General features: G+C 42.5%; 2 protein-coding genes and 1 long non-coding RNA gene across 4 annotated transcripts; all 3 read right to left on the bottom strand.

Moving 5' to 3' along the window:
• Positions 1 to 2679: 2679 nt before the first annotated feature.
• Positions 2680 to 5017, bottom strand: LOC121517071 (zinc-binding protein A33-like). Its single transcript, XM_041798584.1, has 2 exons — positions 4397 to 5017; positions 2680 to 4300 (listed from the first exon to the last, which is right to left on the bottom strand). Exon 2 carries the CDS (start codon positions 4126 to 4128, stop codon positions 2680 to 2682), a length of 1449 nt encoding a protein of 482 aa, XP_041654518.1. The 5' UTR covers positions 4129 to 4300; positions 4397 to 5017.
• Positions 5018 to 11088: 6071 nt separating this feature from the next.
• Positions 11089 to 21504, bottom strand: LOC121517880. Its single transcript, XR_005992592.1, has 3 exons — positions 21338 to 21504; positions 18855 to 19107; positions 11089 to 11700 (listed from the first exon to the last, which is right to left on the bottom strand). It is a non-coding gene; the product is annotated as an uncharacterized LOC121517880 (long non-coding RNA).
• On the bottom strand, positions 13520 to 17282 carry LOC121517879 (nuclear factor 7, brain-like). 2 transcript variants are annotated; one of them, XM_041799970.1, is made up of 3 exons: positions 16324 to 17282; positions 14613 to 16227; positions 13520 to 14517 (listed from the first exon to the last, which is right to left on the bottom strand). In XM_041799970.1, exons 2-3 carry the CDS (start codon positions 16053 to 16055, stop codon positions 14476 to 14478), a joined length of 1485 nt encoding a protein of 494 aa, XP_041655904.1. In that variant the 5' UTR covers positions 16056 to 16227; positions 16324 to 17282; the 3' UTR covers positions 13520 to 14475. The 2 variants fall into 2 exon arrangements, with proteins under 2 accessions (XP_041655904.1, XP_041655903.1); XM_041799969.1 differs by having other exon boundaries at positions 14613 to 17282.
• Positions 21505 to 24923: the final 3419 nt, after the last annotated feature.

Genomic DNA, 24923 nt, shown 5'->3' with positions numbered 1-24923 from the left:
CCCTAAAAAACTAAAACTAATAAAAACTAAACGAACAAACCAGCTGTCAAAACTAATGAAAGCTAAACTGAAATCGAACACAGAGAGTGAAAACGATACAATAATAGAAACTAATGAAAACTCAACACTATTATAACCTTGCTATGATGAGATCCTTCCCAGTTAAACTCAAAGCAATCACAGCAAGTGAACCAAATATTACAGAGAACCCTTTACAGATAAAAAAAAGTCAGAGAAGCTCAGGACATGTCTCTAGTTCAGTGGTTCTCAAACTGGGGTCCGGGGACCCCTGGGGGTCCATGAGAATAAATTATGAAAGTAATGCTGTGTCATTAAAACTTAAATACATAGGCTAAAGGGACCACAGCACCATTAAACAACCATGCTAAACCAATGACTATCACACAAGCCAGCTCTGGGCCAATAAACACTCAGATGATTGAGACATGTCACCTAAATCTAACACTCGTCACAGGTCAGTCTCTTTACTCAGGACTCATCTGGTGTTCAGGTCCAGCTAGGAACACTGGATAAATATTTAAGCATGTCCCCTTCATCATGTGATGCCAGACCCAAACCAGCTAAACTGAGGAAATGTGATGAAGCTGTCTGGAGTTTAGTTTCATTGAGATCAGCCAATGAAGACTAAAATGTGTCTCCATGTGAAGCCATGAAGCCGGCCAACCTAAAGCACCATCTGAAAACAAAGCACGCAGAGTTAAAGGACAAAACTAAAGATTTTTATGATGAAATGGTGAGGAATACATCCACCAGAAAACAGGAATGTGAATCTGACCACAACCTCAGAATAAAACATAAAGGATTCTGATTGGCTGCTCAGAGGATAAAAAAGTAAGAAGCCACACTCAGCTGGACCAGAGCTTGAATTTAGGTTGAAGACTTTAAAATCCAGCATCTAGGAGAACAAATGGCAGTTACCACATGTTTAATCAGTGGGAGGGTCATGTGGGGGTCCTAGGAACCGTTGCTCTAGTGAAGGTGAAACTTAGAAAAATAAAAGCAGATGCTGACTTATTAGTGACGTGTCATTCATGGGAAAGGTGAGTCACATGACTGGATATAAAAGGAGCATGTTAGAGAGGCAGAGTCTCTCAGAAGTAAAGATGGGCAGAGGTTATCACTGCTAAATGTGTCTTAGTTTCCCTCCTCCCCACTTTGAGAAGCTCTGATGGAGTTCAGTGTCAATCTTGTCCAAACTCCTGAGCTCAAAGATCGATGTGAATGATTGTCAGAGTTTTTCTCTAAAATGTGATGTATCTCAGGATTCACACTCCACTCATGCTCCGTGTTCATGCAGCCAGGAGACGCCACCTGCTGGTTGATTGATGAATAACCTCCAGAGGGACACTGGTAATGGAAAGTAGATTTCATAGCATTCAAACATATTTTAACCCTTTATTTTATATTTAACTCTGTTTACATATTCAACATACATTTCTATTTATCTAACTTCAAACAGTCAAAGGTTGTAAAATCACTCCAGATTAAAATCCAGATTACACAGATGTGTCTTCAGTTTCCTTTTAAAAACAGCAGAACTCAGCATTTCAATATCCAGAGGCAGTGAGCTTCAAAGTTTGAGCTTTAAAAACAGAAAAATTCTCTCCTTGGAGCTTGTGTGGGTCACATGAGGGACGTTAAAAGGGAAGCATTTGAAAAACACAATGAAGACAGCACTAAAGGTGTACATGTGTATTAGTATGATCACCTTTATTTACACTACACTTTAAAAATACACTTTTACAATTCTTTACAACATAGGGAACAATTCTAATAACCCTTTAAAGCTGATTGTGTCATATTTAATACACACTTTCAGGAGACCTCTGTCTCATCAACATGATCAATAATTTAATTCAAATACTTTTGTCTACAATCAGATCAATGATTTAAAAATACCCTCCAGTCAAATGTGATACAAAGAATATTTATGAGACATTTTAGGGCATTTTTTTCAATTTGGTAGAAGGTTTAATGAACATCTCAGTTAAAAACAAAAAAGAATTTTCTGGCTATTATTTGAGTTTTCAGGCTTTAAAGGGTTAATGGTGCACAATACAGGAGTTAAACCTGGATCTATGTACTAAAAGAAGGACAACATGAACAGCTGTTGACTTTGAAAGAAAAATAAAAAACATGAATAAAAGATAAAAATGACAAAAACACTTTCAATCAAACTTTAACAGGGATTTAAAGAAGCACTGATGTAGCAAGGTCCTTTATATAAAAGCTCTAAGTGGACACACAGAAGCCTCAAGCATGTGATATTTTAGATACAACCCAAATTCCAAAAAAGTTGGGACATTGAGTAAAAATGTAAATAGCATTGTTTTGCATTAGTGTCTATGGCGTGGGCAGCTCTAACATCTGGAAAGGAACTATCAATGCTGAAAAGTAGAGAGAGCTTTTAGAGCAACATATGCTCCCATCCAGACAACGTCTCTGTCAGCAAGTCCATGCTAAACCACATACCACATCCATCACAACAGCATGGCTTCACAGGAGAAGAGTCCGGGTCCTGAACTGGTCTGTCTGCAGTCCAGACCTTTCACCATAGAAAACATTTGGAGCAAAGAAGACCAGGACTGTGAAAAAGGACTTAACTTTAGAGATGAAAAAGCATCATCTCACAGCTGAACTGATCTGCTGCTCCATCACTCAGACCTCGGCGCCCTCCATGAACATCACAGACATCTGATGGGGACAGATTTGGATTTCTGATGTTTTAGCATCACCAGAGTTTACAACATGAAGATAAGGGAAGAGTTTCTCAGTGAAAGTGTCTCTGTGAGTGTAGATGTGAGTCATGTCTTCAGAGTCGTAGAAGGAAACCTTCCCAGCGTCATAGTCCAGCTGGACTCGGACCCTCTGAGGACTCTTCTTCACTCTGACAGTTTTATTGAGACCATTTGTGTATTTTCCATCTTCATACAATAAACACCAGATTCCATATTTTGGTGAAGCTGATCTCTCTCCCTTCCTGTCCACTGACTCTTTAGCCAAACCCAAATTCCAGCGAGGATGGTCTCCCACCTCCACGTCCCAGCTGTGTTTCCCTGAGCTGAAGCCCTCAGAGCCCAGAACAGTGCTATATTTAGTGTTTCTCTCTGGATTATCAGGAAGCTGCTGCTTTGTGTCTCCATTTCTCACAGAGGTCAGATCATCAGACAGATAGAGACAGCTGTTTGCAGTGTTTGGGTCCAGAATGACCGGACTGAAGCTGAGCCTGTCCCTCATCTTCTCCCACACTTGGACGGACAGGTTGCCAACGTGTTTGCTGACATGGATCAGCGCTCCGGAGACCAGCTGTGGATGGGACACGGAGCAGCGGGCTCTGGCTCTGCTCTGAGTGTCTTTATAACTGCTGAGGAAGGACACGCTGTGTTTCTGCAGCTCTTCTTCAACAGCACCGATACTCTGAGACAGAGAGGAGATCTGCTCCTGAATCTTCTTCATCTCTCTGCTCACCGTCTTCCTCTTCGTCTCCTCTTCCTCCCTCACAGCCGCCAGCCTGGACTCCTCTTCCTCTTTCAGGAGCTGCTGGAGATTCTTGAACTCTGCTCTGATCTTCCTCTCCATCCACACCAGCTGCTTCTTGGAGTGTTGGATCATTTCATGGTACGTCTTCTCTGTTTGTTGGTATTGGTCTCTCTTGTCCTGCAGAGACTTTAAGTCAGATTTCAGCTGCTCCTTCACCTCACTGACGGCTTCTTCTACAGGAACCACTTTGTGACTGTGGTGAAGAGAAAACTCACAGACAGGACACAGGACTCTGTCCTCATCTTTACAGAATAATCTGGGCTCTTCTGGATGTTTCTGACACACCAGCTCCACCTTCTTCTCTCCTTCAGCCTCAGATGATCCATCTTTCTGTCTGCCAGCAAAAGAGTCGGCTAGTTCCTTCAGACCAAAGTTCACTATTAGGTTATCCTTTGAGCATTTTCTTTTACAAATGGGACAGTTTTTGTTCTGAGCTTTTTCCCAGAATTCCTTCAGGCAGCTGGAACAGAAGCTGTGGTTGCAGCTCAGAGACACGGGATCTTTGAAAGTCTCCGAGCACACGTGGTAGCTCAGGAAGTTCTCTAAAACAGCAGATTTGTCAGTCATGACTTCTCTCTGTGAGACATTTTATAAAAAAAAACTCTCCAAATCCCTTTAAAAGTCCTCTGAACGTGTTCACAGAAAGCTCTCCCACGTTGTCTGGCTGACGTGGTTCTGCTAAACAAAATCACCAACTGATTTTCACTGCAGCTTCTCCTCTACATCTGTTAAGTTTTAACTGTAATAAAAGCAGATTATTTTATAACAGGCAGATAAAACAGGACATTTGATGACCTTTGAATTCTGTAAGAACCAAACAAGAAAATGTTCAAACCTCTTCTTCCAGATCATCTCAACAGTAAACACTCAAACACAGAGCTGTGGACACAGGCGTGAGAATTTGAAGCTAACTCCAAGTACAACTCTGCTCTCACTAAACTGAAACGTCATTATTCAGCACACTTGGTTCACAGAAACACTGGCCTTGAAAGTTCAACACCCTGGCTACCAGTTAGTCTCACTCATCCTCCTGCAGGTCAAAGTCAATGTGAGAAACACATCAGCCATCTGAGAGTGTAGGAGAGGCCTAAAGTGGCTGATGCAGGCGTTAGACATGAAGATGAAGCAGAACAGACACAGAGGAAGAAGAGGACTAGTCAGCTGTAGAGGTCATCAAGGGAGAGGAAGAGGATGAGGATGAGGATGGTTCTATTGAAAAGACATTTTGGTGGATGGCACGGTTCCTTTAAGATGCTTATAGAGGCTGTTTGGGTAGTTTTATTTCACATGTAGGTGTGCCCAGGTAACTGTTTCACGAAGGAGGTTCAACAGACTCTGAGTCTAATCCTGAGCTCTGAGTTGATCTAACCCAGTGATGGCTCTTCTGTGATGATTTGTGGCTCTTTTATCCTCAATTTGAAACATTATTCCCATTTTTGCCACTTCTTTTTGACACTTTCATCCTGCTTTTTGCAATATTATGCCCCTTTTTCAACTTTTTTTTTGCCACTTTTTGCCCATTTAAGCTGCATTTTGCAATTAAATGCCACTTATTTTCTTTTTTGCCACTCTTTGATGCATTTTGCACATTTTAGTCTCTTTTCACTCATTTTTTGCCACGGTTTTGCCACTTTTGGACCATTTTTGCCACCTGTAACTAATTTTTTTGCCACCCTCAGCAATTTTTTGCCACTTTCTGCTCTTTCTTTTTGCCTATTTTTGCAACTTCTTGCCCATTTAAGTTGCCTTTTGCCACTTTTTGCCCATTATCCCACCTTTTTTCGCCACCTTTAACTTATCTTTTTGGTCACTTCCCACCCATTTTTGTCACATTCTGCGTTTTTTTCCACTTCTCCCAGTGTTTGCTGCTTTTTGACCACTTTTGCCACCTTTAACTTATTTTAATTGCCATTTTTCACCGCTTAGGCCTAGATTGTGACTCTTACAAATGTATTTTTCAACAGTTTTTTTGGTTGAGCAGGGTTGAGTAACACTGATCTAACATTGATGAGAAACTCTGAGTTTCAGTGACTAAGGCATCACTAATGGAGCCCAGATAGACCGATTCACCAGGTGACAACAACAGATCCACGTTCTTTATCCTCTAAACTGTGACATTGTCATGCAGACAAACATCAAGTATTCACTTTTTTATTAGCCTGAGAAAAGTTTAAGAGCCACAGATAGAAAAAAATATTTATTGTTTGAAGTCATCAATGTTAAAATATTCAAGTTCTAAAATTTCATACATTCATGTCCTCAATCTCATCAAATGATGAGATCAAAGTTTTTGATTTTCTCTTAAACATGTCTAAAAATTACTGCTGAATTTAAACATAAAAGTGAACATAGATTTATTATTAAAGGCCTTTTAATCACACAGGATCATGGATGGTAGGTCTACTGAGCTGAAAATGTGTTTTAGTTTATGTTGAACTAAACCTGCTCTATGAAATGGACCTCTGTAGTTCCCTGGCCTCGTTACCTCAGAAGAGATGCTCCTAAATATTTAGTTCACTAGATTTGATTTTAGATTCATGGAGGAGGGTCTGGTATTAGATGGAGGAGGGTCTGGTATGAGATGGAGGAGGGTCTGGTATTAGATGGAGGAGGGTCTGGTATTGGATGGAGGAGGGTCTGGTATTAGATGAAGGAGGGTCTGGTATTGGATTGAGGAGGGTCTGGTATTAGATGGAGGAGGGTCTGGTATTGGATGGAGGAGGGTCTGGTATTAGATGGAGGAGGGTCTGGTATTGGATTGAGGAGGGTCTGGTATTAGATGGAGGAGGGTCTGGTATTGGATGGAGGAGGGTCTGGTATTAGATGGAGGAGGGTCTGGTATGAGATGGAGGAGGGTCTGGTATTGGATTGAGGAGGGTCTGGTATTAGATGGAGGAGGGTCTGGTATTGGATTGAGGAGGGTCTGGTATTAGATGGAGGAGGGTCTGGTATTGGATTGAGGAGGGTCTGGTATTAGATGGAGGAGGGTCTGGTATTGGATGGAGGAGGGTCTGGTATGAGATGGAGGAGGGTCTGGTATTGGATTGAGGAGGGCCTGGTATTAGATGGAGGAGGGTCTGGTATTGGATGGAGGAGGGTCTGGTATTGGATTGAGGAGGGTCTGGTATTAGATGGAGGAGGGTCTGGTATTGGATGGAGGAGGGTCTGGTATGAGATGGAGGAGGGTCTGGTATTGGATTGAGGAGGGCCTGGTATTAGATGGAGGAGGGTCTGGTATTGGATGGAGGAGGGTCTGGTATTAGATGGAGGAGGGTCTGGTATTAGATGGAGGAGGGTCTGGTATTAGATGGAGGAGGGTCTGGTATTAGATGGAGGAGGGTCTGGTATTGGATTGAGGAGGGTCTGGTATTAGATGGAGGAGGGTCTGGTATTGGATGGAGGAGGGTCTGGTATTGGATGGAGGAGGGTCTGGTATGAGATGGAGGAGGGTCTGGTATTGGATTGAGGAGGGTCTGGTATTAGATGGAGGAGGGTCTGGTATTGGATGGAGGAGGGTCTGGTATGAGATGGAGGAGGGTCTGGTACTGGATTGAGGAGGGCCTGGTATTAGATGGAGGAGGGTCTGGTATTGGATGGAGGAGGGTCTGGTATTGGATGGAGGAGGGTCTGGTATTAGATGGAGGAGGGTCTGGTATTGGATGGAGGAGGGTCTGGTATGAGATGGAGGAGGGTCTGGTATTGGATTGAGGAGGGTCTGGTATTAGATGGAGGAGGGTCTGGTATTGGATGGAGGAGGGTCTGGTATGAGATGGAGGAGGGTCTGGTATTGGATGGAGGAGGGTCTGGTATTAGATGGAGGAGGGTCTGGTATTGGATGGAGGAGGGTCTGGTATTGGATTGAGGAGGGTCTGGTATTAGATGGAGGAGGGTCTGGTATTGGATGGAGGAGGGTCTGGTATTGGATGGAGGAGGGTCTGGTATTAGATGGAGGAGGGTCTGGTATTAGATGGAGGAGGGTCTGGTATTAGATGGAGGAGGGTCTGGTATGAGATGGAGGAGGGTCTGGTATTGGATTGAGGAGGGTCTGGTATTAGATGGAGGAGGGTCTGGTATGAGATGGAGGAGGGTCTGGTATTAGATGGAGGAGGGTCTGGTATTGGATGGAGGAGGGTCTGGTATTAGATGGAGGAGGGTCTGGTATTAGATGGAGGAGGGTCTGGTATTGGATTGAGGAGGGTCTGGTATTAGATGGAGGAGGGTCTGGTATTGGATGGAGGAGGGTCTGGTATTGGATGGAGGAGGGTCTGGTATGAGATGGAGGAGGGTCTGGTATTGGATTGAGGAGGGTCTGGTATTAGATGGAGGAGGGTCTGGTATTAGATGGAGGAGGGTCTGGTATTAGATGGAGGAGGGTCTGGTATTAGATGGAGGAGGGTCTGGTATTGGATTGAGGAGGGTCTGGTATTAGATGGAGGAGGGTCTGGTATTGGATGGAGGAGGGTCTGGTATTGGATGGAGGAGGGTCTGGTATGAGATGGAGGAGGGTCTGGTATTGGATTGAGGAGGGTCTGGTATGAGATGGAGGAGGATCTGGTATTGGATGGAGGAGGGTCTGGTATGAGATGGAGGAGGGTCTGGTATTGGATGGAGGAGGGTCTGGTATTGGATGGAGGAGGGTCTGGTATTGGATGGAGGAGGGTCTGGTATGAGATGGAGGAGGGTCTGGTATTGGATTGAGGAGGGTCTGGTATTAGATGGAGGAGGGTCTGGTATTGGATGGAGGAGGGTCTGGTATTGGATGGAGGAGGGTCTGGTATTAGATGGAGGAGGGTCTGGTATTAGATGGAGGAGGGTCTGGTATTGGATGGAGGAGGGTCTGGTATTGGATGGAGGAGGGTCTGGTATGAGATGGAGGAGGGTCTGGTATTGGATTGAGGAGGGTCTGGTATTAGATGGAGGAGGGTCTGGTATTGGATGGAGGAGGGTCTGGTATGAGATGGAGGAGGGTCTGGTACTGGATTGAGGAGGGCCTGGTATTGGATTGAGGAGGGTCTGGTATGAGATGGAGGAGGGTCTGGTATTGGATGGAGGAGGGTCTGGTATTAGATGGAGGAGGGTCTGGTATTGGATGGAGGAGGGTCTGGTATTGGATGGAGGAGGGTCTGGTATTGGATGGAGGAGGGTCTGGTATTGGATTGAGGAGGGTCTGGTATTAGATGGAGGAGGGTCTGGTATTGGATGGAGGAGGGTCTGGTATGAGATGGAGGAGGGTCTGGTATTGGATTGAGGAGGGCCTGGTATTAGATGGAGGAGGGTCTGGTATTGGATGGAGGAGGGTCTGGTATGAGATGGAGGAGGGTCTGGTATTAGATGGAGGAGGGTCTGGTATGAGATGGAGGAGGGTCTGGTATTAGATGGAGGAGGGTCTGGTATTAGATGGAGGAGGGGCTGGTATTAGATGGAGGAGGGTCTGGTATTGGATTGAGGAGGGTCTGGTATTAGATGGAGGAGGGTCTGGTATTGGATGGAGGAGGGTCTGGTATTGGATGGAGGAGGGTCTGGTATTGGATGGAGGAGGGTCTGGTATGAGATGGAGGAGGGTCTGGTATTGGATTGAGGAGGGTCTGGTATTAGATGGAGGAGGGTCTGGTATTGGATGGAGGAGGGTCTGGTATTGGATGGAGGAGGGTCTGGTATTAGATGGAGGAGGGTCTGGTATTAGATGGAGGAGGGTCTGGTATTAGATGGAGGAGGGGCTGGTATTAGATGGAGGAGGGTCTGGTATTGGATTGAGGAGGGTCTGGTATTAGATGGAGGAGGGTCTGGTATTGGATGGAGGAGGGTCTGGTATTGGATGGAGGAGGGTCTGGTATGAGATGGAGGAGGGTCTGGTATTGGATGGAGGAGGGTCTGGTATTAGATGGAGGAGGGTCTGGTATTGGATGGAGGAGGGTCTGGTATGAGATGGAGGAGGGTCTGGTATTGGATTGAGGAGGGCCTGGTATTAGATGGAGGAGGGTCTGGTATTGGATGGAGGAGGGTCTGGTATTGGATTGAGGAGGGTCTGGTATTAGATGGAGGAGGGTCTGGTATTGGATGGAGGAGGGTCTGGTATGAGATGGAGGAGGGTCTGGTATTGGATTGAGGAGGGTCTGGTATTAGATGGAGGAGGGTCTGGTATTGGATGGAGGAGGGTCTGGTATTGGATGGAGGAGGGTCTGGTATTAGATGGAGGAGGGTCTGGTATTGGATGGAGGAGGGTCTGGTATTGGATGGAGGAGGGTCTGGTATGAGATGGAGGAGGGTCTGGTATTAGATGGAGGAGGGTCTGGTATTAGATGGAGGAGGGGCTGGTATTAGATGGAGGAGGGTCTGGTATTGGATTGAGGAGGGTCTGGTATGAGATGGAGGAGGGTCTGGTATTGGATGGAGGAGGGTCTGGTATTGGATGGAGGAGGGTCTGGTATTGGATGGAGGAGGGTCTGGTATGAGATGGAGGAGGGTCTGGTATTGGATTGAGGAGGGTCTGGTATTAGATGGAGGAGGGTCTGGTATTGGATGGAGGAGGGTCTGGTATTAGATGGAGGAGGGTCTGGTATTAGATGGAGGAGGGTCTGGTATTGGATGGAGGAGGGTCTGGTATTGGATGGAGGAGGGTCTGGTATTAGATGGAGGAGGGTCTGGTATTAGATGGAGGAGGGGCTGGTATTAGATGGAGGAGGGTCTGGTATTGGATTGAGGAGGGTCTGGTATTAGATGGAGGAGGGTCTGGTATTGGATGGAGGAGGGTCTGGTATTGGATGGAGGAGGGTCTGGTATGAGATGGAGGAGGGTCTGGTATTGGATTGAGGAGGGTCTGGTATTAGATGGAGGAGGGTCTGGTATTGGATGGAGGAGGGTCTGGTATGAGATGGAGGAGGGTCTGGTATTGGATGGAGGAGGGCCTGGTATTAGATGGAGGAGGGTCTGGTATTGGATGGAGGAGGGTCTGGTATTGGATTGAGGAGGGTCTGGTATTAGATGGAGGAGGGTCTGGTATTGGATGGAGGAGGGTCTGGTATGAGATGGAGGAGGGTCTGGTATTGGATTGAGGAGGGCCTGGTATTAGATGGAGGAGGGTCTGGTATTGGATTGAGGAGGGCCTGGTATTAGATGGAGGAGGGTCTGGTATTGGATGGAGGAGGGTCTGGTATTGGATTGAGGAGGGTCTGGTATTAGATGGAGGAGGGTCTGGTATTGGATGGAGGAGGGTCTGGTATTGGATGGAGGAGGGTCTGGTATTGGATTGAGGAGGGTCTGGTATTAGATGGAGGAGGGTCTGGTATTGGATGGAGGAGGGTCTGGTATTGGATGGAGGAGGGTCTGGTATTAGATGGAGGAGGGTCTGGTATTAGATGGAGGAGGGTCTGGTATTAGATGGAGGAGGGTCTGGTATTAGATGGAGGAGGGTCTGGTATTGGATTGAGGAGGGTCTGGTATTAGATGGAGGAGGGTCTGGTATTGGATGGAGGAGGGTCTGGTATTGGATGGAGGAGGGTCTGGTATTAGATGGAGGAGGGTCTGGTATTAGATGGAGGAGGGTCTGGTATTAGATGGAGGAGGGTCTGGTATGAGATGGAGGAGGGTCTGGTATTGGATGGAGGAGGGTCTGGTATTAGATGGAGGAGGGTCTGGTATTAGATGAAGGAGGTTCTGGACCTGGACCGTCACATTAGAGGAGACGGCCCTGTGAAATGCCGCGGAGCATTAAAGACATTTTTGTCTACAGCTCGTCCCGTTTGGGGTTGCAGGGGTCTTGAGGACATCCTGGACAGGCTGCAGTGGATCTGGTCTCCGGCTGTTTTTGAACCAGTAATTTATAATCATTGTTCCTTTGTACGGCTGATAATAACTCACCCTGTCTGTGGACTTTAATACCCGACCTTTGACCCTAACGTCTAATGATACTCCTGCTTCAGTAGGATTTCAGAGGTTTTACTGGTTTATGTGAGCTGGTAAAATAATCTGTTCTCATGACTCAACCTGCAGTTACAGTCCTCCAGAAGAGGGGCGGAGCCAGACTGTTAGACTGGGACGGCCTAACTGGGGTCATATAAGGGTAACCTGGTGTGAAAACACACAGGAATGAAGAGCATTTTTAACCCTTTCTGATTTCACTTATTATGTCTAAATAAACACCTAACACCTACATATCCACTGATGTTTTATTCCTGAGTATTTATAGATTTGAACTTTAACAGTAACTTAACAGAGTGACAACATAAATACATATAAAAACTATTCACCACCTGGATGCTTGAACCATTTATTGATTTTATAAATCTATTATTACTTATTATAATTGTCATTTTAATAATGATAATTACAATATTATTATTGTTAGATTATTATTATTATTATTATTATTATTATTATTATTACTATTATTAATGTTATTGCTATTATTGTTGTTATTTTTATTTTAACATTTAAATCTCTTAATTGTCGAAGTGAAAACAGATTCTAACAAAGTAACTGCATATATTTTCAACCTCTGCTGACAGACGTGGAATCTGAACAGTCCACTGGCTTTATAAGGTTTCTTTCTTAGAGATAAATAAAGAGGTGGAGTGCTACATAACTGATCAATTCTCCTGTTCAACAATGCTTACTGCTGCTGCCTGTGCTGTGCTACAGTAGCAGCTAACGATGAATTTCAACTAGAAGTCCTCACAGAGTAAATGAAGATGAGAAAATATGACGGTTCATTTCACCTGTACAACAATGTGAGTTAGAGAGAGCCGTATGTCTCTCTTCTGCCTCTGAGACAGGATCTTCTGAGTATATCATCATACATTTATGCATGGGGACAGATGAGGGGGCTGGAAGTTATTTTCACCTGCCAAAGGGAGGCAGAAAAGTCTGGAAACCACAGATCTTTTGTTTCTTTTACCCCATTCATGTGTCTACTCTGTTGGAGGACATTCATTGATCAACCAGCAGGTGGCGCCAAATGACTGCATTAAAACAGAGCAGGCCGGCAGAGTGAGGGTTCTAGAAGTAGATGAACACGACAGCTCTCACCTTTGACACTCATTTTAGTGAGAGCAGCATTTTAACTCATCTGTTTGAAATTTGTAATGAAAGCAAAGGTATAAAAGTGAATTCTAAATGCCAGATTAGTTTTGTGTCAGTTGTGTCAACATTGAGCCAAATATCATATTTCATTTTCACACATTAGGAAAGCAGACCTGCAGCAAAAACTGTCCCAGTCTACCTGTATTCTCTCCTATTTATCATCTTATAACAGACAAAATGGAATAGAGATGCTCCACTCTACTATCTTTTTTACAACAACTGGACTTTGACGTCTTGTTGAGGTAATTAGTTAATCAACCAGCAGGTGGCGCCAAATGACTGCATTACACGGAGGAGGCTTGCAGCTGCATGTCAAGAAAGTGATTTTTATTTATTTATTTATTCATTTGCTTGTTTGTTTGACTTTATGGATCCCTCACAAGAGAAAGATAAATTATTGTCAAAACTCACTTTACATCACTGCTGCCATTATCAACAATTAGTTGTTATGACGTTTGAAAAACATTTCTCTTTCGTTATAACGACATACAAATAAAATAAAAAGATAAAATGGTAGTTCTGAGGCCAAGAGGACTTAAATGGGGAATAAAAAAGAGCTAGATGTTGTTTGAATGAATCTTTCTCTGAAATAGTCGACCATCCTCTAGTTTTAAACCCCAACATGATTATTAAAGATGGTTTAGTTAGGTTAAAGAACATGCTCCGTTTGAAACAATGGGGCAGGTGAATTTGGATCTTGGTAACCATAGTGACGCATATGAAAACGTCAATTTAGACAGAGTGGTTCCCGCCAAAAAGATTTAAGATTTCAAAATAAAAGCTCTGTCTTAACAATGATTCTTATCACAGTGAAATCACCAGTAATGAATTTAAATACACACGGAAGACATCATGAAAGGTGTCTGTGCAGATTAAATATAATAAAGTTTATTTACATAACACTGAACAAAACCAACATTGACAATGCTTTTCTACGTGTTCCTGTAAAGTGTCCTTGGGTTTCTTGAAAGGCGCTATATAAATTCAAGATATTATTATTAGTACTTTCAAGACAGGCCATAAAAATCCCAATAACTAAAAAAGACCTACACAAAAGAGAGGATTAAACCAAGATACATGTATAGGCTAATAGAAGAGAACAACTTAAACAGCTGCTGACTTAAAGAGAAAATAAACAGATGAATAAAACATAAAAGACAAGAAAAACCTCCATAAAACATTTAAAAAGAAACATTTAAAGAAGCACCAATTTAGCAAAGCCCTTTAGATAAAAGCCTAAAGCAGACACACATAAGCTTAAAGAAAGTGGTATTTTTGATCATAACCCAAGTTTCAAAAAAGTTGGAGCGCTGTGTAAAAATGTAAATAACAGAATGCATGGACAAGAGAGTTTAATGAACTTGCATTTTTGGATCAACACCAGATTAGATCATTGCTGATACCTGATATTTACAGATTAATTTTAGCTGATACTGATCTATAAATGTTTAAAACTTCAGTCCTTAAAACACTTTAAAGTTTAAGGATGACCAAAGAAAAAGACTAGAGCTGACACAGGTCTGCTGGTCCTGAATAAAACTACAGACTCACTCATTCATACGCTGATATTTAAACCTGATATTTCAGTTAAATATTCTCAGATCTGCTGATATCAATATCATGCTGATAATATGGTTCATCCCTGACACAAATATAAAACCTGCTCCTCCTTAGAAAATACAACATTTGTGAATCAGGCGTTATTCTAGGGAATCTAAATGGTCCCAGTCCTATCAGCAGGTTTACAGCACAAAACAACATTTAGTTCAACCTGATTCACACAATAATAATGACAACATTTATGCTGAACAAGAACCGCCTCCTTCATTCAGATCTTCAGAAATCAAACCAAACTGATGAAGAACCTTCTGGAAATCCCTGAGAGAGAAAAAGGACTTAACTTTAGAGAACAGCCGGCGTTGGAAAAAGCATCATCTCACAGCTGAACTGATCTGCTGCTCCATCACTCAGACCTTGGCGCCCTCCATGAACATCACAGACATCTGACGGGGACAGATTTGGATTTCTGATGTTTTAGCATCACCAGACTCTCCAACATAGAAGCAAGGGAAGAGTTTCTCAGTGAAAGTGTCTCTGTGAGTGTAGATGAGAGTCATGTCTTCAGGGTCATAGAAGGAAACCTTCCCAATGTCATAGTCCAGCTGGACTCGGACCCTCTGAGGACTCTTCTTCACTCTGACAGTGTGACCAAGACCATTTGTGTATTTTCCATCCCTGTATAATAAACACCAGATTCCATATTCCGGTGTAGCAAATCTCTCTCCCTTCCTGTCCACTGACTCTTTAGCCAAACCCAAATTCCAGCGAGGATGGTCTCCCACCTCCACATCCCAGCTGTGTTTCCCTGAGCTGAAGCCCTCAGAGCCCAGAACAGTAGGATAATAAGTGTTTCTCTTTGGATTATCAGGAAGCTGCTGCTTTGTGTCTCCTTTTCTCACAGAGGTCAGATCATCAGACAGATAGAGACTGCTGTTTGCAGTGTTTGGGTCCAGAATGACTGGACTGAAGCTGAGCCTGTCCTTCATCTTCTCCCACACTTGGACAGACAGGTTGCCAACGTGTTTGCTGACATGGATCAGCGCTCCGGAGACCAGCTGTGGATGGGACACGGAGCAGCGGGCTCTGGCTCTGCTCTGAGTGTCTTTATAACTGCTGAGGAAGGACACGCTGTGTTTCTGCAGCTCTTCTTCAACAGCACCGATACTCTGAGACAGAGAGGAGATCTGCTCCTGAATCTTCTTCATCTCTCTGCTCACCGTCTTCATCTTCGTCTCCTCTTCCTCCCTCACAGCCGCCAGCCTGGACTCCTCTTCCTCTTTCAGGAGCTGCTGGAGCTTCTTGAACTCTGCTCTGATCTTCCTCTCCGTCCACACCAGCTGCTTCTTGGAGTGTTGGATCATTTCATGGTACGTCTTCTCTGTTTGTTGGTATTGGTCTCTCTTGTCCTGCAGAGACTTTAAGTCAGATTTCAGCTGCTCCTTCACCTCACTGACGGCTTCTTCTACAGGAACCACTTTATGACTGTGGTGAAGAGAAGACTCACAGACAGGACACAGGACTCTGTCCTCATCTTTACAGAATAATCTGGGCTCTTCTGGATGTTTCTGACACACCAGCTCCACCTTCTTCTCTCCTTCAGCCTCAGATGATCCATCTTTCTGTCTGCCAGCAAAAGAGTCGGCTAGTTCCTTCAGACCAAAGTTCACTATTAGGTTATCCTTTGAGCATTTTCTTTTACAAATGGGACAGTTTTTGTTCTGAGCTTTTTCCCAGAATTCCTTCAGGCAGCTGGAACAGAAGCTGTGGTTGCAGCTCAGAGACACGGGATCTTTGAAAGTCTCCGAGCACACGTGGCAGCTCAGGAAGTTCTCTAAAACAGCAGATTTGTCAGTCATGACTTCTCTCTGTGAGACATTTTATAAAAAAAAACTCTCCAAATCCCTTTAAAAGTCCTCTGAACGTGTTCACAGAAAGCTCTCCCACGTTGTCTGGCTGACGTGGTTCTGCTAAACAAAATCACCAACTGATTTTCACTGCAGCTTCTCCTCTACATCTGTTAAGTTTTAACTGTAATAAAAGCAGATTATTTTATAACAGGCAGATAAAACAGGACATTTGATGACCTTTGAATTCTGTAAGAACCAAACAAGAAAATGTTCAAACCTCTTCTTCCAGATCATCTCAACAGTAAACACTCAAACACAGAGCTGTGGACACAGGCGTGAGAATTTGAAGCTAACTCCAAGTACAACTCTGCTCTCACTAAACTGAAACGTCATTATTCAGCACACTTGGTTCACAGAAACACTGGCCTTGAAAGTTCAACACCCTGGCTACCAGTTAGTCTCACTCATCCTCCTGCAGGTCAAAGTCAATGTGAGAAACACATCAGCCATCTGAGAGTGTAGGAGAGGCCTAAAGTGGCTGATGCAGGCGTTAGACATGAAGATGAAGCAGAACAGACACAGAGGAAGAAGAGGACTAGTCAGCTGTAGAGGTCAGCTGACTAAGGCATCACTAATGGAGCCCAGATAGACCGATTCACCAGGTGACAACAACAGATCCACGTTCTTTATCCTCTAAACTGTGACATTGTCATGCAGACAAACATCAAGTATTCACTTTTTTATTAGCCTGAGAAAAGTTTAAGAGCCACAGAAAGAAAAAAATATTTATTGTTTGAAGTCATCAATGTTAAAATATTCAAGTTCTAAAATTTCATACATTCATGTCCTCAATCTCATCAAATGATGAGATCAAAGTTTTTGATTTTCTCTTAAACATGTCTAAAAATTACTGCTGAATTTAAACATAAAAGTGAACATAGATTTATTATTAAAGGCCTTTTAATCACACAGGATCATGGATGGTAGGTCTACTGAGCTGAAAATGTGTTTTAGTTTATGTTGAACTAAACCTGCTCTATGAAATGGACCTCTGTAGTTCCCTGGCCTCGTTACCTCAGAAGAGATGCTCCTAAATATTTAGTTCACTAGATTTGATTTTAGATTCATGGAGGAGGGTCTGGTATTAGATGGAGGAGGGTCTGGTATTAGATGGAGGAGGGTCTGGTATGAGATGGAGGAGGGTCTGGTATTAGATGGAGGAGGGTCTGGTATTAGATGGAGGAGGGTCTGGTATTGGATGGAGGAGGGTCTGGTATTAGATGAAGGAGGGTCTGGTATTGGATTGAGGAGGGTCTGGTATTAGATGGAGGAGGGTCTGGTATTAGATGGAGGAGGGTCTGGTATTAGATGGAGGAGGGTCTGGTATTAGATGGAGGAGGGTCTGGTATTAGATGGAGGAGGGTCTGGTATTGGATGGAGGAGGGTCTGGTATTAGATGGAGGAGGGTCTGGTATTAGATGGAGGAGGGTCTGGTATGAGATGGAGGAGGGTCTGGTATTAGATGGAGGAGGGTCTGGTATTGGATGGAGGAGGGTCTGGTATGAGATGGAGGAGGGTCTGGTATTAGATGGAGGAGGGTCTGGTATTGGATGGAGGAGGGTCTGGTATTAGATGAAGGAGGGTCTGGTATTGGATTGAGGAGGGTCTGGTATTAGATGGAGGAGGGTCTGGTATTGGATGGAGGAGGGTCTGGTATTAGATGGAGGAGGGTCTGGTATGAGATGGAGGAGGGTCTGGTATTGGATTGAGGAGGGCCTGGTATTGGATGGAGGAGGGTCTGGTATTAGATGGAGGAGGGTCTGGTATGAGATGGAGGAGGGTCTGGTATTGGATTGAGGAGGGTCTGGTATTAGATGGAGGAGGGTCTGGTATTGGATGGAGGAGGGTCTGGTATTAGATGGAGGAGGGTCTGGTATTGGATGGAGGAGGGTCTGGTATTGGATGGAGGAGGGTCTGGTATGAGATGGAGGAGGGTCTGGTATTGGATTGAGGAGGGTCTGGTATTAGATGGAGGAGGGTCTGGTATTGGATGGAGGAGGGTCTGGTATGAGATGGAGGAGGGTCTGGTATTGGATTGAGGAGGGCCTGGTATTAGATGGAGGAGGGTCTGGTATTGGATGGAGGAGGGTCTGGTATTGGATTGAGGAGGGTCTGGTATTAGATGGAGGAGGGTCTGGTATTGGATGGAGGAGGGTCTGGTATTGGATGGAGGAGGGTCTGGTATGAGATGGAGGAGGTCTGGTCATTGGATTAGAGGAGGGCCTGTATTAGATGGAGGAGGGTCTGGTGCATTGATGGAGGAGGGTCTGGTATTTGTCTACAGCTCGTCCCGTATTAGGGGTTGCAGGGTCTTAGATGGAGGAGGGTCTGGACAGGCTGCAGTGGATCTGGTCTCCGGCTGTTTTTGAACCAGTAATTTATAATCATTGTTCCTTTGTACGGCTGATAATAACTCACCCTGTCTGTGGACTTTAATACCCGACCTTTGACCCTAACGTCTAATGATACTCCTGCTTCAGTAGGATTTCAGAGGTTTTACTGGTTTATGTGAGCTGGTAAAATAATCTGTTCTCATGACTCAACCTGCAGTTACAGTCCTCCAGAAGAGGGGCGGAGCCAGACTGTTAGACTGGGACGGCCTAACTGGGGTCATATACCCTTTCAACACCTACATATCCACTGCAACCTGCAGTTACAGTCCTCCAGAAGAGGGGCGGAGCCAGACTGTTAGACTGGGACGGCCTAACTGGGGTCATATATGTCTAACTATTATGTCTAAATAAACACCTAACACCTACATATCCACTGATGTTTTATTCCTGAGTATTTATAGATTTGAACTTTAACAGTAACTTAACAGAGTGACAACATAAATACATATAAAAACAGGTGGCAACTCAGGTACTTTTCAAAAACAGCAGATTTGTCAGTCATGACTTCTCTCTGTGAGACATTTTATAGAAAAACTCTCCAAATCCCTTTAAAAGTCCTCTGAACGTGTTCACAGAAAGCTCTCCCACGCTGTCTGGGCGTCCTGACTCTGTTCAACAATAAGAGAAACTGGTTTCAGTACAACTTCTCCTCTACATTGGTTCATCTTTAACAGTAATAAAAGCAGATCTCTGATTTATAACAGCCAGATAAAACAGGACATTTACAACTTTGACTGACCGATGCTGATATCAGAGAATAAAAATTACAATAACATTCATTTTTTATCTCAAAATTAACAGGTGCACATTCTGTATGACCCTCGACCCACCCCGTAGTTTGTGAGATCAGGAAGTAGTGCCGTAGTGATGCATAGACATAACATATGTAGACGCCTCTTTGACTGGCTGGCTGTACGTCACCGCCATATTGTGAGAGGCAAGTTCTCTATGTAGGGCAATACAACTAGACGAGGAGGATGTGAGTGGTAAAAAGCACAAACGATCACATTAAACTGATTTAATGAATATTTTTATACTCAGTGATCTATATTCATGTAAGTCCAGATAATAAAAACCACTTAGACAACAAATGAACCAGATTTTATGAGTAAAACACAGAAGCAGAATCTACTTTCTGTTATTTTAGTGATAAAATTAGAGTTATTCTCTTTGGTTTAAAATTATAGCTATATTGTGAGCTGCACTGGCTCATTGATAGAGATTTGTTTAAAAGATGTTTTTCACCTTTATTCTGCTTTAACAGACATGCAGTTTATTATACTGCTGTAGCATTAGCCTGACCAACTAAAGTGACTCAATTGAACACATTAACTTGACACTAAGAAGAACATGATAAAAGCATACATTTTGCACCTATCTTTCAACATAATTTTTTATATTCACTGCTTTATGTCAGTTGAAATGATTTTATTTTACAGACCTCGTTCATTGTTTGGTCCCAGTGAATGCCATTATTACTACATACATGAATATAGACCACTGAGTGTAAAAAACATTCATATTTTAAAATCAGGAGGAGCTCCAGACAGACTGAATGATGACTGTAGCGGACGTGAGCGGGGATCCAGAGCCTATCGGTGATCTAGTCTTAGGTTTTTGGCTGAGAAATGGGTCCTGGTATCTTGACTAAAGTCAGTCCTCTTTAGTTGAACTGTCCCTTTTTATCCCCCTGAATTCATCTGGTTCATCCTCAGACACATTTTCAGACTCTTTCTGGTCTTCTTGTCTCAGTGAAAGTTTTCCTGGTTTATCATTCAGCGGGATTTTAGGTCAGATCTCTAATCAGAATAAAACAGCCACACACCTGTTTTAATCTTTGAAAAGCAGTGACGGGTGGAGCATTTTTCTTCGGGGAGGGGCTACAACAAAATCCCAATTTGATATGTATGTAAGGTTCATCAGAAGATGTCACTACACTGAGAGTTAAGTTACATTAGTATGCCTTTTTTACATCTGCATTTGTTTGGCCGGTGAACAAATATTAAAATAAGATGGCTTTAATAAGGATCAGCAGCAGCCACAAGGAGCAACTCTTATCACAGTCAACTTAAATTTTTTAACTTATTACACATTATCAACTCATTACATGACAAAATTATGTTAAAGAGCTGACTGAATGTTTATTTTAAATAGAAAGATTTACAAAAGGCATAAGGTGACAGTAGTCACTGATTCACTAGTGACTGGTTGAGTTAAAAGTATGTACAGTGCTTTAACAAATGTATTAGACCACCTGTCATATTTGTCTCAGAGACCATCCAGCATCATGAAGTGCTTTAATGCAGACTCTTCATTTTCACTGAGCTCTCCACGTTTTACCATTTTAAACAGGAATGAGGAATTTCAAACTGAACTCACCCAAATTTGAGCCGGCTCACTGGGCTTCTCTGAGAAGTCAGAAATGAATCAAGCATAACATTCAAACACTAAAACTCATTTTTCTGTTCAGGAATTACAGTAAATAACTATAATTTGACATATTAATCAAGAAATATTAATGTGCTCTACTGTTTTTCCAGTTTTTTTGTAAATCAGTAATTTGAAAATTCATGGATAACAATAATAATTATATTTTAGCATTAAAAATATCCTTTGGGTTAAAGAGCTTCTACATATTGGTGTATTAACCATTGCAGAAACATCAAAAATGATTTTAGTAGTTACCAATGCTGTTAATTTAGGGCAGCTGTGGGATAAACCTGACTTTGGTTAGGGTTAGGGTGGTCTAATACATTTGTTAAGGACTGTATACCAGACCTGAATGCAGCAAAAATGCTTAAACCAACAGAACTATTATTTATTGATTGATTTACTTACTTCTTAATATTACTCACAGCTTTGTTGCTTCATCCTGGTATCTGGTCTGTCAGGTCTTTAATTCTAAGTGTCTCCTCCAGTGTCCTCCTCTCTAAACGCCTGATTCTTGAACACTCCACTGAGTTTTCTTATTGCATTTTGCTAACTGTCTTCCTAGCGTCTCTTGATAGGATAATCAACGAGCACAGGCGCAGTTTCTGACAGGAGGCCAGAGATGTACCACCATGGCGCTTGACTTCCTCTGTGAGTCTCAAATTACGAAGCGTTTCTCTCTGCTGCCACCTGGTGGCATCTGGGGAGTGGTTAGTGGTAATCCCTTCAGGGGCGCAGTCATGGGGTGCTCCTCACTTCTCTCATTATAAGGCTTGAGTCTTTTCCTTGAGTCTTAGTCCGGCCCACCAAAGACTCATGGAGAGACCGAGGAAGACTGAAGCCATAAGACCCACGATTAATGGTTCATGGGACGTCCTTACATCTGCAGCGTCACTTGAAGCGACGTCAGTTTATGATGACGGTGCCCTGATCATCAATCAGCTGATCATCAATCAGCTGATCATCAATCAGCTGTCAGGAGGCAGAAACAGCTGATTGTGTCTCCCTAAATTAACAGATGTTTGCATTTACAGGGATCAGAAAAACCCCTGCATGAAGAGAAACCTGCAGTAAACATCAGAAGTTTTAAAGGCTCATGAACTCAAAATCAATAATAAAGAGTGAACCAGTATAGAATTTATATCTGATTTGTTTTCTGATTCACCTTCAAACTTGTTAAAAGCTCATAAAATCAACAGAGTCAGATATAAATCTTCCCTTTCCCCCCCAAAAAACCTTCATCATTTAGAGGATTTTTTCTACATTCGTCTGTCATAACCTTGAATTTAGACAAAAGATAGTCGTAGAAAAAGATTAAATTATTCTTTCCACCTGATTTAGACCAATTTTAGCCCAATAATACTTGTTAAAAGTCTTTACAAGTACATGAAAATGACAACTTTTCACCTTTCTATTAAATCTAGATGTTGTTTAGACAGAGTGGAGACGTTTTTAATGTCATTGCTACTATTTTTTATATCAAAAACATGCGGGCTCTTTCTACCTGCAAATCTATATTACCAAATTATTAATTATCATAATTATTCAGTGTGAAGGCTGATCAAACCTGACGCTGTCAGACTGATAGAAACTTTATTAATACCGCTATGATTTAAACGTGTTTCTTCTTTAAAATCAGACAGACTGCTGCTGTCTGATTTTAATTCTCTTCATAATCTTATAAACAGAAATGACTAAATAGACTATAACACTCAGCAAAAATATTGGTAAAGACGTTGAAAAAACGTCTCCGCTCTGTCTAAACAACGTCTGGATTTAATAGAAAAGTTAAAGGTGAAATGCAGTAAATTTCAGGTCGTTGAAAATATGTCTCTATAAAGACATTGCTGTAATATTGTCTTTTTTTAACGACTATTATTGGGCTAAATTTGGACTAAATTAGACGGACAAAACATGGCTCACCTTCCTCCGACTATCTTTTGTCTAAATTAAAGCTGTGATGACTGAATGTAGAAAAAAATCCTCTAAATGTTGTCGGTGTTTGGTGGGAAAAGAAGATTTATATCTGAATCTTTAGATTTTATGAGCTTTTAACATGTTTTATGTTTGAAGGTGAATCAGAAAACTAATCAAATATTAAACTCCACTGATTCACTCTTTATTATTGATTTGTTTATTCTCAATATTTCACTGTAAATTCTTATTTCAAACACTTATTTTAAACCCCAGCCCATCAGTTATTGAGCCTTTTAAACCGCTGATGTTTATATTCTGTTTAGAGTCTGTTGAGTCCGTTTATCGTCTGTTATAAACTCCGTTTCTCCTCCATTATTTATCTCTGCTGCTGCTGTAAAGTTTCACTGAAGTTTAGACAACTTCAGGAGGACCTTTTATCCAATCATGCCAGGCGGGAAAGCAGAAGCTGTACCCTGACCGCTGTTGAGGCGATTCTGAATAGGCATGTTGCAAACCAGGAAAATATCCAATTTTTCACAAGACTGGATGCACCTGCAAAGTTTCACAACTTTTTGAATACGTTAAGGGCCTCCAAAGTCCATGCAAACTCTCGGTTTACAGCAAAAACAATTAGGTCCTCGCACCCTCAGTGCTCGGGCCCTGAAAATATCCATCTTTTCCCCCAAACGTCTCTCGAGCCAGGTGACCCCTGCTGGCACCGGATCTGGCCCGCTGGCCGTCATTTGGGGATGGCTAGTCTAAGTCAGGCATGTTGCGGTTTGTTTACAGGTGCAGAAGAAGAATTTCTTTCTCTACGGCAAATTGTCGGTAGATTTAACCGGTGGGACGATACGGCGCATGTCAGAACATTTGTATTCAGATCAGACAGATGCCTGAGCACCAGGGACGTAATTTGGGGCGGGGGGCAGGGGGGACATGTCCCCTGCACTTTTTAAAAAGGCACTTTTGGTCCCCTGCAGTTTTTACCATCCAAAAACAATGTTACGCTATATTAAATGGAGACGGGTTGAGCACTAGGACCAAGCGGAAAATGGCTGCTCAAGCTGAAGCCTGTTTCCCTTTAGACCGCCCACAAGCTCATCGATTGGCTCTGCCGTTTCTTGCTAACGTGTGATTGGCCGTCCCCGCTGTCACTCCATCTGGTTGTAAACAGCGCCTGGACTATAGCACATGAGCACAGCGGTGTTTAGCTAGTTGTCCATGAGTCCACGTTCATCTGCTGCTGTAAGTTGTTAACATGTTGGGCATTTGTTCTGCCTGGGTCACGTCAGCTAGACGGATTTTGATATCAGAGGTTTCGTTTACATTAACATTGAACGTGTGTCTGTGTGTGTGCGTGTGTGTGTGTGTGTGTTTGGTAATTAGGCGCAGCCAGGTGGCAAGATGTCGAAAAAAAGAAAACTGGATATAAGAGACTTCTTTAGAAGTCAAAGTGTAAGTTACTCAGAGGAACACATTACACCACAAACTCCTTCCCCTCATCATCAGAAACTCAGACTCTCTCCCCTCCTATTATTATTATTATTATTATTATTATTATTATTATTATTATTATTATTATTGTTGTTGTTATTATTATTATTGTTAGTAGTAGTAGTAGTAATAGTATTACTTATATATTTTTAAAAATTCTATTATTTAACTTTATGATAAACTTATGTATTGCAATTTATATGTTCATATTATGCAATATTTTTATTCTTGTAAAGTGTCTTTGAGTTTTATTGAAAGAGCTGACAAATAAAATATTATTATTATTATTATTATTATTACTGTAGAGCCTCAACAACACAGAGATTTTAAAAAAGCGTATATTTAAAGCCAAAGAGATACACTTTTTAATTTTTTTTTTCATGTATTATTTGTGTTTTGAAAGGCAGAAACTGTTTAAAAACACTAACAATGAAAGTTTGTGGGAAAAATAAAATAAAACCTTGGATTACAAATGTGATTTTATACATCCATATTGTTTGTGAATAAATTAGACATAATAATTGAGAAACTGAGTTTTTTCTTCAGACCATACCATCAAAATAAATGATTGTTGCATCCCAAA

Source organism: Cheilinus undulatus, linkage group 11, assembly GCF_018320785.1.
Source record: "Cheilinus undulatus linkage group 11, ASM1832078v1, whole genome shotgun sequence".
Taxonomy (NCBI): Eukaryota; Metazoa; Chordata; class Actinopteri; order Labriformes; family Labridae; genus Cheilinus; species Cheilinus undulatus.
Note: the sequence above shows the minus strand (reverse complement) of the source record. Positions and strands in the feature narration are given on the sequence as shown.

Excerpts from the sequence above, each read along its gene's own strand:
- LOC121517071 (XM_041798584.1), bottom strand. The coding sequence starts at position 4,128 with ATGACTGACAAATCTGCTGTTTTAGAGAACTTCCTGAGCTACCACGTG.
- LOC121517879 (XM_041799969.1), bottom strand. The coding sequence starts at position 16,055 with ATGACTGACAAATCTGCTGTTTTAGAGAACTTCCTGAGCTGCCACGTG. Across the intron at positions 14,518-14,612 it reads TGTTCATGGAGGGCGCCAAG|GGATTTCCAGAAGGTTCTTC; the intron begins GTCTGAGTGATG and ends TTTCTCTCTCAG.